The 15,495-nt window shown below is 35.6% G+C and overlaps 1 protein-coding gene and 1 pseudogene across 15 annotated transcripts; one reads left to right on the top strand and one right to left on the bottom strand.

Moving 5' to 3' along the window:
• The first annotated feature begins 859 nt into the window (after positions 1-859).
• Positions 860-12,069, top strand: LOC129308626 (dihydroxy-acid dehydratase, chloroplastic). Of its 15 annotated transcripts, none has more exons than XM_054949873.1 (17): positions 860-877; positions 2,470-3,041; positions 3,420-3,491; positions 4,152-4,199; positions 4,632-4,786; positions 4,864-5,058; positions 5,141-5,252; positions 5,353-5,422; positions 5,513-5,571; positions 5,659-5,782; positions 5,894-5,964; positions 7,663-7,764; positions 7,998-8,078; positions 8,298-8,456; positions 8,876-9,031; positions 9,452-9,533; positions 9,657-12,069. In XM_054949873.1, exons 2-15 carry the CDS (start codon positions 2,493-2,495, stop codon positions 8,924-8,926), a joined length of 1,848 nt encoding a protein of 615 aa, XP_054805848.1. In that variant the 5' UTR covers positions 860-877; positions 2,470-2,492; the 3' UTR covers positions 8,927-9,031; positions 9,452-9,533; positions 9,657-12,069. The 15 variants fall into 15 exon arrangements, with proteins under 15 accessions (XP_054805848.1, XP_054805859.1, XP_054805861.1 ...); XM_054949884.1 differs by lacking the exon at positions 860-877 and having other exon boundaries at positions 2,272-3,041; positions 9,657-11,389; positions 11,476-12,069; XM_054949886.1 differs by lacking the exon at positions 860-877 and having other exon boundaries at positions 2,272-3,041; positions 8,876-9,021; positions 9,452-9,504; positions 10,361-12,069.
• Positions 10,239-11,578, bottom strand: LOC129308348 (probable aspartic proteinase GIP2; annotated as a pseudogene).
• Positions 12,070-15,495: the final 3,426 nt, after the last annotated feature.

The following is a 15,495-nucleotide window of genomic DNA, read 5'->3' as shown; positions in this document are numbered from 1 at the left end:
ACTTTGCCTTCAATTCCTTGAACAACTCACTTTATGAATCAACTTCTTCCATCATTAGGTAAGCCATTAGCATGCATTTACTTGCTACTTACATTCCTTTATTGATATTGTGCGTTCTTTTGGCCAGTAGCTCTCGCCAAATCTCCACATAGCACATGATTTATCTACATGTACTTAATGTCTAATATCTTACTAAATCTAATTGTATTGGCCTCACCATGAGCCTTTCATTATGTTTCACATATTTTGCCACTTCACAGATGTGTTTTGGTGACCAATACCTCTCTTTACATGTTTCATTGGATGAAGACACACATGCTTTGCAATACCTTTTGTCTGTAGTGATTTTGTTGAACTGTAACTTTACTTAGCATATAAGGGTACTCCCCTAGGCCTTATTTGTAAGATGCCTTTTAAAAATAATTTTTAATTTAAAATATAAGATACTTTATAATAATTAAAATATTTTTTTAATTTTATCATTTTGCGATTAACGTAAAGATATTTAATATAATTATATTATTATTTAAAGGAAAGAATAAAAATAAAAGTATATGTTATTTTTTAATAATATAGAAAAACTAACCTTTTTTTTTCAATACGTGAGTAAGTTGAAAGCATGTTACAATAAATAGCAGAGGGAGCATAGTAAAGCATATCGCAGTCTCGAGTTTGGATTTGGATTTGGCACAGTACGATACAGCATACCAAGTTCCTTGGGTTTTCTTTTCGAGCTCGTTCCTTCCTTTTGGCTACCGTCGCCACTTCTCAAAAGTAGGGGGACGTGTGTGCCTTCGTTTGTAGACTGTAGAGGTTAAGCATTGTTACTGCTTCCACAACTACATCCCACTTCAGTCTAACGAGCATCTCCATCCCAGTTAGTTATTATCCCTTTGAAATTTGTCACCTCGTCTAACGCGCATACTTTGGCTTTGGGGTTGGGATTGAATTAAAGTTATCAGCAATGTTTTAAAATCCGGACCGGACAGCGAACCGGAAATATCAATGGGTCACGGGTCTCATGGTTCAATCGGTCAGACCGGCGATTGGACCGGTGACCTAATAATTAAATAAAAAATTATTTATATATATATATAAAGAAACAAGTTAACAAATACAACTTCTTGAATGCATTGGGATTTAGGCATAATCATTTGAAAAAAAAAATAAAACTTTTATTTGCAATAAACAACTCTTAGACAATAAAAAATAGATTCATCTTCATCCATTCAACAATCCTTCATTTTGCAATAAACAGTTCAGATAATAAAAAGCAAGCTCATTTATTAGCATTCATTCTACTCCATTTAGAACCATAGAGATTACATTAAATTGGGTAGAGATATAAATGAGGGAGAAAGAAAATCTCACCGGGACTGAGAGAGAGAGAGAGAGAACAATCAATAAAGAAGATGAAGAATCATGAAAGGGGTCGAGCTTGACGCCATCTGACTGTTTTTAACAACTGGATGCCTATACTAGAATTAACCAAGAACACGAAGTCACAAACCAAAATGAAGAAAGTGAAGTGAAGATGAAGAATAAAGAAGCATTTGAAGTTTGAGAGAGTTTGAGATGGTTAAAGTTAAATGTTGAAGACAACGAAGGGTGAATAGAGAACCAAAATGGTTGAGAAGGCGAGTCCAAGATGGCTGAACGGTGAAGACAGAGCCCAGAAGACTGAGTGGCTTGAGGGAGATGACACATAGAACAAAACCCAGATGGCTGAGATTTGAGAAGGTGACGAGAATGAGTGCGTGCATTGTGCGAGAGAGAGAGAAGTGAGACTAAAAAGAAGAAGAATGGGTCCTTATAGGTGTTGGTCTGCTAGACAGAGTGAGGAGAAGGGTTTTTTATTTTTAAAAATATCAATTTTGTCATTTTTTTTACGACCCGCTGTTGACCCGTAAAACCCGCTCCGGGTTCCAGGTTTTTCCCGAGTCTTTAAAAACCGTCCGGTTCTAGGTGGGCCAACTGCTAATCCGGGTTAATTGGTTGAACCAGCTCGTTTTCTTCAGCGGGCGACGGTCCGATCGATTCGACCGTCTGGGTCGGTCCGGGTCTTAAAACCTTGGTTATTAGCTCCTTTACTTATTGCATTTTAAATGTTTGATTAAAGTTCTGACCATGTTTGTCAATACTTATATTCATGTGCCTCGGTGTTGAATCAGTGTATATTTCTGACTTTGTCTGGCTTGATTTTGTGAGAGGTTTTTTTTTTTTTTGGTTAAATCCAGTCGGATATTTGTTCCCAGTCTGAGTAAGCAAAGGTCCAGGCCTTCTAATATAAAAAACAAGAATGATACTGTATTTTGAGATGAAAAATCGCACGTGGAACACCCCCATTTCGAACTTTTATGTGCCCGCAGCGAGGATCGTGAGCTGGATGGGGAAAAGTGTTTTTCCCCCTTTTTTCTTTTAGATATTATGTGTGTCATAAACCCTAAAAGGCTTGGATTCCACCTGCAGCTCTTGCATTGCTTGCAATAACCATGCAGTCCGCATTGTTCATGCCCTTCTCGCCTGCAACCCCAAGTAAATCGAAGCGGCTGATACCTCCTCGTAGATGTCAATCTGCTTTCCCCTACCTCTTATCAGTGAGAGCAGAGGCGGTACAGTCACCACCTGTTCCCGTGGACTCTCCACCTAAATCCACTCCAACTCATAAGCTTAACAAGTACAGTTCCCGTATAACAGAGCCTAAGTCGCAAGGTGCATCTCAGGCAGTGCTCCATGGGGTGGGCCTTTCAGAAGATGACATGGATAAGCCTCAAATTGGTATATCATCGGTGTGGTATGAGGGGAACACCTGCAACATGCACCTTTTGGGGCTTTCAGAAGCGGTTAAAGAAGGGGTGCAAGAGGCTGGCATGATCGGGTTCAGGTTCAACACAATTGGGGTCAGTGATGCCATTTCTATGGGGACCAGAGGTATGTGCTATAGCTTGCAGTCTAGGGACCTCATCGCGGATAGCATTGAGACTGTCATGAGTGCGCAGTGGTATGATGGAAACATTTCCATCCCTGGTTGCGATAAAAATGTAAGATATATTATATTGTTAGTTCTGACTTTTTAAAATTTATTTTCTTTTCTACTGTGTATGCTGAGGAATTGCGTTCATGATACTTTCTTCACTGTTGACTCAGGCATATTGGCCTGTTGACTATAATCTACGAGCGCTTGAGATTTCTGTTGCGTAGCATATTTAGTCTAATTATGTTTATGTAAAGTTATTAAGTCCACGGTCTAATGCTGCCGTAAAGTTGTGATAAATTTGTGTCTTTAGTTTGTTGTTGTTTCCCATAGATCTGTCTGCTTTGTTTCACCATGACTCAAATTTCTCAATGTATTTCCAAGATTTAGCTATGTGGTATGATTGCTGCTTTCTTGCAATTGAGGATATGTTGTATATTTTCAGATGCCAGGTACAATTATGGCAATGGGCCGGCTCAACCGACCAAGTATAATGATTTATGGGGGCACTATCAAGGTAGGATACAAGGCTTTGGCTGCTGAGAGGGCTATTATAAATTGAAAATGATATAATTGTTTGTCAAGCCTCGTCAAGCCCTTGCTGATTGTCTGTTAAGAGTATATAATTCATCACACAACTTTAAATATGTGCTGATCAATGTCAAGATTCATGATACAAAGTTTGAACTAACTAGAATTTGAACGAAAGGAAAAAGTCTTTCAAAATAACTTTGCTTGTTTTTTTTTTCTGATCAATGTTACCTGGTAAATTTATAGCTGATAAGAATGGTATTGGTTATGATATCCTTGAAATTAATGGTGTTACATAATATCACAAACTTTTAGACAATCGTATGGTTTTATTATGCATTTTCTTCCTTTGGTTGAAGCTGGTCACATCAATTATGCACATGGTAGACCTTTGTCAATAATTTGTGGGGATGTTATTGTAGTTTGAAACCCTTATATTACTTTGAAATGGGTGTCTTAGGGGATAACTGATTGAACAAATGGAGTAGCTGTTATTTTAATTTCAAATTATTAATAGTTGTATGTTCCAATCATGTTTAAGAATTCGGTAATCGGCTTTGAACTTTTTATCTTTGTTAATGATTATGGTAAAGTGTTTCTTGGAATGTAGTTTATAACTTTTTTACATGCATTATTTCTTTTGCAGCCTGGTCACTTTCAGGGCAATGCATATGACATAGTATCTGCCTTTCAGGTAAATAACTCATTGCTATGAAACATCCTTTCTTTTCCCCCCTTTATTTAAATGACGTCTGCAGAAAGCTAATTTAGTTATTAATTGATGTCCAGAATAACAAAAAAATAAAAAATAAAAAACTCACAATGGAGAATGAGAATCCTCGAAGAACGGGTAAAAAGTGAAGAAAAATGAAAAATCTCAAGAGTTTTTCCATACCTCTGTAAATTTGTAAGATATTCTTTTTTGATCTGATTGATTGTGAATTCTATCCTGTTTCTATGTTCTTCCTCAGGAATAATGTTTTCATCTTTTACAACAAGATTGTAAATTTGGTTATTTTTAATGAAGAAATTTATATTTTGACTATGTATAATCAGCTAAAAGTTGATCATCCAAGTATTGCAGCTTTTGGCAATCATACTTTACTGATTCTTCATTTATCTGCAGTGTTATGGAGAATTTGTGAGTGGATCTATCAGTGATGAGCATAGGCAAAATGTTATCCGCAACTCATGCCCTGGTGCTGGGGCTTGTGGTGGAATGTATACAGCCAATACCATGGCTTCGGCAATTGAAGCTATGGGGATGTCTCTTCCTTATAGGTAATATGTATGCTAGTTCACAATGAAGTTTTTCTTTTTTCCTTTTTTAAATGTTCTTAACTTTCCAATTTCTTTAGCTCTTCCACACCTGCTGAGGATCCACTGAAGTTGGATGAGTGTCGTTTAGCTGGGAAATATCTGCTTGAATTATTGAAGATGGACTTGAAGCCCCGAGACATTATCACCCACAAATCACTACGTAATGCGATGGTTATCGTCATGGCACTTGGTGGATCTACCAATGCAGTCTTACATTTAATTGCTATTGCAAGGTGGATGAAGTTTGGTTCCAGAATATATTTTTTAATATATATATACATATCCTACAAAAAACCTCACATCTTGATTTGGCAGGTCTGTTGGTATTGATTTGACTCTTGATGATTTTCAGAAGGTTAGTGATGAGGTTCCCTTTCTTGCTGATCTTAAGCCTAGTGGCAAATATGTCATGGAAGATGTTCACAAGGTACTATGCTGAATGCTAAATTTAGTCTTCCTATTTTCATTCAATTTTCTGGTGATGCGCCTACATTGTTAGTCATCTCTTAAAACACTTGTTTTTATAGGTTGGTGGGACCCCTGCTGTAATTCACTACCTTCTTGAGCAAGGATTTTTAGATGGGGACTGTATGACTGGTATATCTTTCTTGCATTTGATTATTAAAAAAGAGTAGTTTCATTTTTTAAGAAATGCACATTTCATTAACTTGGAGATACTTTCTCTAGTCACTGGAAAGACCCTAGCTGAAAATGCAGAAACTTTCCTTCCTTTGGCGAAAGGGCAGGTGTGATTTTGTTGGTGCTTGATCTTAATGCTTCCCATTTATCTACTGTTAGTGTCAGGCTACAAACTTGTGTGTTGTATGATTCAGGAAATCATAAGGCCAGTAGAAAATCCCATCAAGAAGACAGCACACATTCAAATTTTATATGGGAATCTTGCACCAGAGGGTTCTGTAGCTAAAATAACTGGAAAAGAGGGGCTATACTTTTCTGGTGCATGTTCTTGATATCTTGGTCTTCTTTTGCTTATGTTGAAATTTTAACATGTTGCTAATTGTCTTTTTACATATGGCGATTCATTAATCATGGGGGATCATTCAACAGGTCCAGCACTTGTTTTTGAAGGAGAGGAGTCAATGATTGCTGCCATTTCAGAGAATCCTTCAAGCTTCAAGGTAATTCTTCTGTTGCCTTGGCTGTTGTTGCAAAACACTTAATGGCGATTTAGCCTATAATCTAACAAAAGAACTACTGAAAAGGGATGTAGCTATAAGTGCTCTGTATTATCTAGTGTTACTCTTTTTTAATCCAACGTTAAATCCTTTGAGCTGTGAACACATGTTTTGCTGTCTTGAGTAACAGTGATGCCTTCACATTTTTTGTATTTTTATTGAGTGAGTAGCTAATTTGTATGATTCAGAATATTTTAACTATTACTGTTGAATGGAAGCAACTTGGGACAAAAGAGAAATGTACCCGGGGGAGGATAAGACAAACTTGAAAATCGGGAACAAACAGACATTGCAGTAAATCCATTCAGTGTACCTTTATAGGCCTGTTTGTTTCAGCTTATTTTATGAAAAAATTACTTATTTTATAAAAAAATCTATTTTGTAAGTTTTAATAATGCTTGCTTAAGCTTTTGAAAATAATTAGAATTCGAAAAACAACAGATTTCTGATTATTTTAAAAAGTTATTTTGAATAGCTTTTGAAAATAACCTGATGTGGTATATGCAAAGATATTATAAAATTTTAAAGTAATTAAATAATAAATCATTTTTATGAAAACAAAAATAAAGAAATGTTGTAAAATAAAAAAACTAACTAATAATCACTTTTTTTTTATAATTTTAACTAAATATAAAATAATGTCTGCTTTTTTATAAACTCTACAAAATAATCCCTCATTATAAAATCTCTAAACTATCTTAAAATTATATTTTTTAATCTTAAATAAACGAGCCTCGTATCTATGAATGGATTAGCGGAAACCACCTAAGAACACCATGGAATTGAGAGAAAAAATATTTCTCATTAATACTGAATATTAGAATACAACTAGGTATTTATGCACCAAGATGAGTAAATAATAATAAAAACTAATAAAGCCTAAGAATATTTACAGCTGAAACCATAATATTTACAATAAATGCAAATATTCCAACAAACACCCATGGGCATAACATAAGAATGAAGGCATATCCCACAACAAATGTGAACTAGTACATCTCAGCCTTCTTATCATTACCAGGGCATGTTAATTCATTAGAAACTGGTCCGATATAAGGACGCATCCAGTTTTTACTAGAACTGGCACAGAAATTATTCCAAAGGACAGTTGCTGCGACATAGTAGTGTTTATGAGGCCGATGAATTTGCACTATGTCCTTTATATCTAGTAAACACACAAGTCCTTAGCATATTTCAAGGAGTGGCATTTTTAAAGCATGGTACTTCTTATGGGTTTTCTTGTTTATTTCTTTTTTTCTGGTTTGCTTTCTTCCACATGCAGAGGCTGGTAAACTTAAAAAACTTAATTCTACAAGTGGCTTGTGAACTGAAGTTTATGATTCCTACCCTAGAATGAAACCCAACTTTTATAATCCATTTTATTAAATTGACAAGGTTTAATCACTTTGATTTCCATCTACTCATGGCAAGTAATTATAGAACTTTAACTGCCATGGCTGTCACCTGATGCATTGTAAAATCTTGCACCTGTGATTGTCTTGATAATTTACTTTGGGGAGTTATATCTATTCTGCATTTTTTCAAGTTGATAACTTCTAACTGCCCTGTACAGTATTAGTATTAGCATCTAAAATTTGAAATTTTATCTAATTTTTTCCTTGTGATATATCATCTTTTTAGGGGAAAGTGGTTGTGATCAGGGGAGAGGGACCTAAGGGTGGTCCTGGCATGCCTGAGATGTTAACACCGACTAGTGCAATAATGGGCGCTGGCCTTGGGAAGGTCTCTTTATTTCCTTGTTAATTATATTTTTGTGTGCGTGTGTAGCTAACTACCACACTAGTTTTCTGGAGGTTAGCAAACTCCATCTTTGTTTTAGACCAAAAAGTTTTCATTTTTCCATTAATTTTCCTCAGACACACATCACAATTCTTTAGATTTGGAATAAATATTTTGCCCTATATTGTGAGCCAAATGTATGTATGACGATGCTCTGTTGCCATGTAATACTGCAGGATGTTGCGCTATTGACTGATGGAAGGTTTTCAGGAGGTTCACATGGGTTTGTGGTCGGCCACGTATGTCCTGAAGCGCAGGTGAAATTCACTTTTTGTTTATAATTATTCTAGTATTGCTTTGATATTTTACAAGGAAATCTGATGCATCGTATGTGCGCCATAATCTTTCCTTCAATTATTTCAATGCTAGGCATGCTTATTTATTCGTTTATTCTAACTTAAGAAAGTATCAACTGTTAAAATTTTCTGTAAAAAAATATTTTTCGATGGTTGACAGAAGCGCAATAATTTTTACAGGAAGGTGGTCCCATTGGCTTGATTCAAGATGGAGACATAGTCAACATTGACGTTCAGAAACGAAGAATTGATGTTTTGGTAACAGACGAGGAGATGGAGGCGCGAAGGACGAAATGGACCGCCCCTGCATACAAAGCCAACCAAGGAGTTTTGTACAAGGTATGAGATCTGAATAATTTATTTTCTCTCTCTTTTTCTGAAGGCAATTTATGTACTTCTAGTTTGTGCTTTTGCCCCTTTATTTCCAATTGTTACCATTGAGTCCTCCAAGTTGAGTGTATTCTTTTTCATCCCTCCTTAGACTATCTTTAAAGTATCGTGTCAATTACTAGCGACTCATTCGATGGAAAGGACATGATGGCATTATTAACAGCTCAGTTAGACATTTATGATGAACCTATGAATCGTCTCAAGAGGGATGTGATTGAAACTACTCTCTAAAATAAGACCTGAATTTTTGAAATTTACGAAAGAAAACAATCCAACACCGTGTCGATAGCGAAATGCAATCAACATATTTGCAAAAATCTGGTGATGCCCTGGGTTTTAACTTTCAAACTTGAATTCTGTGTTTCCAGTACATCAAAAACGTACAATCTGCATCCAGGGGATGTGTGACAGATGAGTAGAGATGACTCATTTCTAAAGGCTAAGAGAAAAAACTGGTTGTATGCCTTGGCAGCATTGTTTTTGCAGCCTAGAAGATGTTAATCTCTTTATTGAGGTGTGTGAAGGTATTTTTCTCCCCTTCTGTCGTGTGACATTTTTTGTTTTGACCGAATTCTTTAATGGTGAGTTTTTTTTTTCCTTTTCTTTTGGTGACATCACGTTTTATCTTTAATGGTGAATTAATAAAAAATTTTGTATCGACTAATTTTTCTGTTTGGCATAACACTTTAGCTTTACAGATTAGTTTGTTCTTTGAAGTTCTATTCTTGCATAAACTTGTGGACTAGCGTCTCAAGTACAACATTACATTCTCCTGTGGATAGTGGATTATGTTGGATTGAAAAATAATTGAAAATTAATCCAATTATTGATAAGTGCTTAGACATTCAAAGGGCAATTGGAACACGGTAGATTTCTTCTAAAATCTAAGCATAATAGAATAGTTCGCAGAATATGCTAAATATGTTCCACGCATAACATTGTAGGTTACTAGGATTTGAAGGCCATGATCAAGTCAAGAGGTGGTGTTGCCGCTAAGGTGATATGCTATTGGCATAGGCGCAACTAGTTGAGTTGCTCGAGTTTCAGTTTTTTTTTTTTTTTTTAACAATAACTATATCTATGCTTAGTAATTCATTTTCTTATTTAATATTAATCTTAATTAAAATATTGTTACTTCCATGAGGTTAGGGGAGAAGCTATGATGCGGGTGCGTAATTGTGTTGCTGCTATGGAACGCAAGGCAGTGAGGAATTGATCAAGGGCCCTTTTTTCAAATTTTAAAAATAACTAGACAGTTTAGATATATCATAAAAAACTATTTATTTTATAAAACACTATAAAAAGTAAAAAGTATTTGGTATTTGGTTCCAATAATAGAAAATATTTATTATTTAAGTAGTTTAAAATTTTATTATACTTTTGTATATTTCTGCAATCTTATAATATTCTCTATTACCTAGCATATTTGATTATTTCTAAAAATTATTCAAAGTAGGTTTTTTAAAATAATTAGAAATTTGTTTCTTTTCGTATTGTGGTTATTTTCAAAGGCTTAAACAATTGGGTCCGTAAAAAAGTGATGGGAAATGTCACTCAGGGGGGGAAACAAAAAATAAAAAGGAAAGATAATTTGCTGGTTGATCGCTTTTATTTCTCTTACATAAAACTTGCTACAACAGTGGGGAAAAAAACACGAGGTGGACTTTAAATATATCTTCATTAAAAAAAAAAAAAACCTTTCCGATATTTCTTAAAATTGCAGGGGAGGAAATAAAATAAAAGACAATAACCCATCAAATTGTGGTGGTAAAGTTGAAGTTGCCAGAGTTAGTTTGCTTGGGCAAGGGTGAATTGCTGAACCCAAGCCTTGACATTGCTAAATCAAACTGCAGCAAATTGTTCTCCAATTGATGTGCTCCTGTCGTGATGGAAGTCCTTGGATGTGAAGAGCCAGCCACAAAGCCCGCGAGAGAAGCGCTAAGGTTGATACCAGCATCCACAAATCCTAAGCAAATCACACCATTTCTTGACTGCACCATCGAGTTTGCCCCGGCGATGCTTCACACCACTTTCTCTTTTTGCATCACCAGCTCAATTTTAGGCACGTTTGGTCCCATCCGCGAGAACCCGATGTCATTGGAAGCGAAGCATGTCGAGAATGGCGGTATGGGTGTGACTTTTGGAATGCCGCCACCAAGTGCTTGGGTAAATGCTTCACTGACCGCTTTGTAGATGGTGGTCTCCATCAGAGTGTAAGGATTCACGGTGCTGATCTTGGTTCCACCGAAGCCTTGTTTATTGATGGATAAAAGGGCTGTATTCAAAGCCACGCCTTTCCCTCCGATTCTGACGGAATTTACCCCAATGAAGTACTCAAATGAGGGTTTGCCGGGGGCAGTGTTCTCAGGGTTCGCAATAAGGGGGGTGTAAGTGAGGGTCTTCGAGACATCAATGTTGGGTAAGAAATGATAAGGGCTATTGCCAAGAAAGATGGCGCCTTTGGCACTAGTTGATGAGCTCAAGCAAATGGCAAATTTCCTGGGAAGGCTAGCAAAAGTTGAAGCAAACTGAGAAGGAAGTGATAGACTAGACCTACCTAGAGCAGCATACCTGTGACACCGCGAGGAAGGCCTTCCACTAAGGTTTTTGATCCGCAAAGGAAAGCAAACTTGGGTGTTGTAACCATTTTCCCGGGATTAAAGCCATTGGTAGATTGAATAGAAATAACATCTTTGCTGAGATCTCCGAATGTCTGGTTGGAGGCGATGGTGTTTTCAGGGACGCTACTGCATCTATCTCCTCCACAGATAATTGTCCACAAAAGTGAGCATTGGGGGGAGTCACAAGGAGGAAGCTTGTAGGTAGAAGAGACATAGTTTCGTTCACAATCCACCCAAGGCCAGCTGCCACTTGAATCCACAGTAAGCTTGACCGGCACTAATGGTGTTCTTTGTTTGATTTTGAGTAACACACTGGGGAATGGATGTGGAAAGATCTTTGGTTGCAGGAAAAACGAGTGCATTGGGTTGACCAGAGGTTTGCCGCATGGATGGAGAGATGAAAAAGCAGACAAGGAACGAAAGGAAAAGCCAGCGAAATGAAGTAGCCATGGAGACTGTAAGCTTTCAATTACAAGCGGTGTAGAAATAAGGAAGAGGAGGTTGTGTTGTGGGGAGAAGAAAGGCATGGCTTGCTTATATAGGTTTTTGATGCAAAATTTTTCTTTGACATTAATGTGGTGCGAGTGGAGTTGTTGAGTGTGGGGTGCACTGCCAGTAGCAGTAATGAAGGATATGATGTGCGTGAATAAAAATACTCCGAGCAGATAGGGTCATGTGGATTGTGGATGAAGCTGTCATTGAATTTCAAGAATGGCAACCAAGGAGACACTACCGCCTAATATCCATTTCGAATTTTGTATTTCATTATATAAATGAATTCATCGCCTCATCGGGCACAAGTAAATTCAACAAGAGCTTGGCACTGATTCATATGCTGCACAATTGAACTTCAATTTCACGTGTTTGTGTTAGTGCCTGAACGTCACGGACTCGGGGTTGGCGACCTGATATTAATGTTTACTATAAGTACTTATATTAAATATTACCACGTTCCCTAAATGAGTACTTATCGTGCTGCAGCATCAAGGTCGAATATGTAGCTTTCTTCGAGCTTTGATGCTGCAACATGATGAGCACACCGTTGAACCAAATTGAGAGAAAGTAAAGAATCAATCTAAATCCAGTAACTAAGTGTAAGTGGCAAAATTTGAGGATTCGATGAAAAAGAAGGGAGCCACGCCTACGTATAAGTTAGGAAATAAAAATAATATTTTCACCCTCACATAGGAGTGCGACTAAATTATTTAAGATAGCGATTGGGTTGATATATTTGAATTTAAATTTTAAAATCTTTCATTTTAAATTTCATGTATTTAAAATATTTTATTTAAACAGTTTAAAAAATTTCAAATAAAAAATAAATAAGTTGAGATTTGAAATGAAAATAACAAACTGAAAATGACAAGTTTACTTTTATTGTTTAATTGATGAGAGACGAAAATGAAAGATAAGAAAAGATACAAGAATTATAGAAATATTGACCGTAAAAATATGAAGAAAATATAATATTTGGAGTGATTAAAATTTTAAATGACTATGATTGATAAGGGAGAATTTAAAATTAAAAAAATTATAATAAAAAATAAATTTGATTTATATCTAAATTTATAAATTTTTATATATCCCAGGACTAAATTTAAATCCAAACCCCCATTAACCTAAACACACCATAAAAGTTAGTTCTTTTTAACAAGGGAGATCAGGTTCCTCGAATCAATGTTTGATAGTCATGAACTTGTCATATGAATCACATAATAAGAGGCATGGCGAAGTTGTCATTTTATTAAGAGGAAGAATCTCAAGGCATTTTCCACACCATACAGGAGAGAACTCAAGACTAGATATTACTTTTCAAGTCTCAATATTTGATGGGAGACATGCGATCAGTTAGTCGTTGGAGACAGTTAACTAAAGGAAGGGCATGTATGATGATGATGCATCTATACTATAGCTCGTTAGCAGAAGCAAGTTGAAGTTGGTCCCGCACATATTCAACAAACAACTGGGCAACTCTACTTGTATCGTAAGCCACTGGGCTTGAATTGAACCCCATGCACAGCCTCACCTGCATGGATATAAGTTTGAAACGACAGTCACGTCCTGTCTTTTTGGCCCAAACACAAACCATGATTGTTCGCCTCCAACTAACCCTTGTTTCAACCAATCCACTAACCACGTTCCCCAAATGAGTACTCATCGAACGCGTTGCGGCATCAATGTTGAATATAATATATGGCTTGTTTACCGCTTTATTTTAACAATATACACATATATGATCCCAATGGCTATATCTTTTTTTTTTTTTTTGCCCGAAACATTATGGTCCAATTCAAATAGTCACTGAGAGCATGAAAGCATTAGCATTGCTCACAATGGCTTCTGCTGCTAAAGTTTGGTTCCCAAGCGATTGCAATTACGAACCACATTTACCCGTACCACGGTACCAAACCCAAGTTGCTCCTAGTGGATAGGATATTAATTAAACATGACAAGTGGCAACCATTGCTCTGGACGATGCTTCGTTGTTTCACTTTGACTCCGATTTTCACTCATTCTCACTTTGATTTCTCCGCACATGCATCCCATTGCATTGCATGCTATGATTCAAGCATTATTAATGGATCCGGGTGCCAAGTGTTGATTAATTGGTTTAGAGCTTCAAGGGGGAGTGAGATGGACAATTCATGAGACCAATTTAATGGTAACGACGACTGAGAATAATGTGGCGTTTCTGGGATCTGTTGATGAGGGACAAAACCGAGAAAATCATCGGTGCAAGCCTCAATCGTAATTGGTGGGCATCAATTGGAAGATAATCTTCTGGTTTTTGATTTGGATTCCTCGAAACTAAGCTTTAGCTCCTCCTTTCTCCTCCAGAACACAAGTTGTTCTCGCTTTTAATGCAAGGACGACTTTGAATTTATTGCCCATGGTTTTGTGGATTATGAAGCTTCATACTTCGTGGATGACAAAATAAATAGCGAGCATGATATCATCCAAATAAAGAATAGTTTTGTATGGACAAATTAGCAAGTTTGAGTTGCATGAATTCTCCGACAAAGTTCTTCATGTTATGGCCATGAAATAACAGTAATGTCTAGTTGGCTTATTTTCAAAATTATATTGAAAGTTTAAATGCCCACGTGCAAAGTTTCTGAGCTACTGAAAAATCTCGTGTTTAAACTACGAATTACACCATATATAGTACATTGTGCTTCCTTCATTTTTCTATCTGAATCTTTTATTCACAAATCACGCGTGCAATCGATTTATGTTATTTGGAAGTCACAAGATTAAATATAATTTTGTGATATAATATATAATATATATTGAAATTAGTTCATTAGTATTTGAGTTTTTTGGCAATTGTTTATATATATATATATATAAAAAAAAATCTCTTTCAAGTCACACTATTGACTTATATTTTAAATTTTGTACGATATATAAAAAAACAATTTCATTATAAGCATCAGATATTTATATGGATGTCTAAAGTTAATTTATCTTAAACTATTGACATTCATATAATCTAATTAACCATTCGGGAGGACATGTATAACAGTGATTTTAAAACCGGACCGGTTTAATTTGATCAATATATGAAAATTGTTTTGAATGTTGAGTCGGGTTGGGCCATTTCGAATTGGCAGTTGGATTGGAAACTGGATCCGATTTTCAAGAATAGAATTATTCAAAATTTTTTTTGGAAAATGGCTGATTTTTTAATCATTTGATATTATGTTATATTATGTGACTTGTTAAGTCATGATAAACTTAAAATATTTTTTTTTTTTAAGTTAAGTAGCAATTTTATATTTATTCTTATATTTAATTATTATAAACATATATAATTTTTAATTTAATTATTACGTCATTGGTTTGACCATTGATCCAACCCGATTAAATCATGCGAATTGTGAACTATTGACCTTTCTAGTTCAATGTCCAGCCCAGTTTGGAAAACATTGATAGATACTACTCCCTCCGTTTTAAATTATAAGATATTTTTAAGAAATTAGCATTTCAAAATATAAAATATTTGATAAAAATATTTCATTAATGATACTTTTTCAATATTCTCTTTTGTCATATATTTTTTTCTTCAATTTTTTTTATCATATTTAATGAAGGATGTTTTTAAGCGTTTATATTTTTTTTTAAAAAATTATAAAATATATTTAATGAATTTTATTGATATATAAAATTTTTTTCTATAAATATTTTATAATTTAAAATGCGGCAGATATATCACACCAAATGGGCCTGCTATAATGGATAAGGTCCTTGATAGGAAGGTCTGTATGAGTATCCGACAACTGTGCCAGTAGTACCACCACCAACTTGGCCTTGCACGCGAACAAGGCGGTGTTAAATTTTAACATTCCTATTCACTCCTTCATTCT

Source organism: Prosopis cineraria, unplaced genomic scaffold, assembly GCF_029017545.1.
Source record: "Prosopis cineraria cultivar Desert tree isolate PC_DT_omini unplaced genomic scaffold, ASM2901754v1 PC4, whole genome shotgun sequence".
Taxonomy (NCBI): Eukaryota; Viridiplantae; Streptophyta; class Magnoliopsida; order Fabales; family Fabaceae; genus Prosopis; species Prosopis cineraria.
Note: the sequence above shows the minus strand (reverse complement) of the source record. Positions and strands in the feature narration are given on the sequence as shown.

What these genes read in the sequence shown, in the direction of transcription:
- LOC129308626 (XM_054949873.1), top strand. Translation starts at nt 2,493, where the DNA reads ATGCAGTCCGCATTGTTCATGCCCTTCTCGCCTGCAACCCCAAGTAAA. An exon ending in CATTTAATTGCTATTGCAAG is followed by an intron (nt 5,059 to 5,140) that starts GTGGATGAAGTT and finishes TTGATTTGGCAG; the next exon opens with GTCTGTTGGTATTGATTTGA. An exon ending in TTCCTTTGGCGAAAGGGCAG is followed by an intron (nt 5,572 to 5,658) that starts GTGTGATTTTGT and finishes TGTATGATTCAG; the next exon opens with GAAATCATAAGGCCAGTAGA.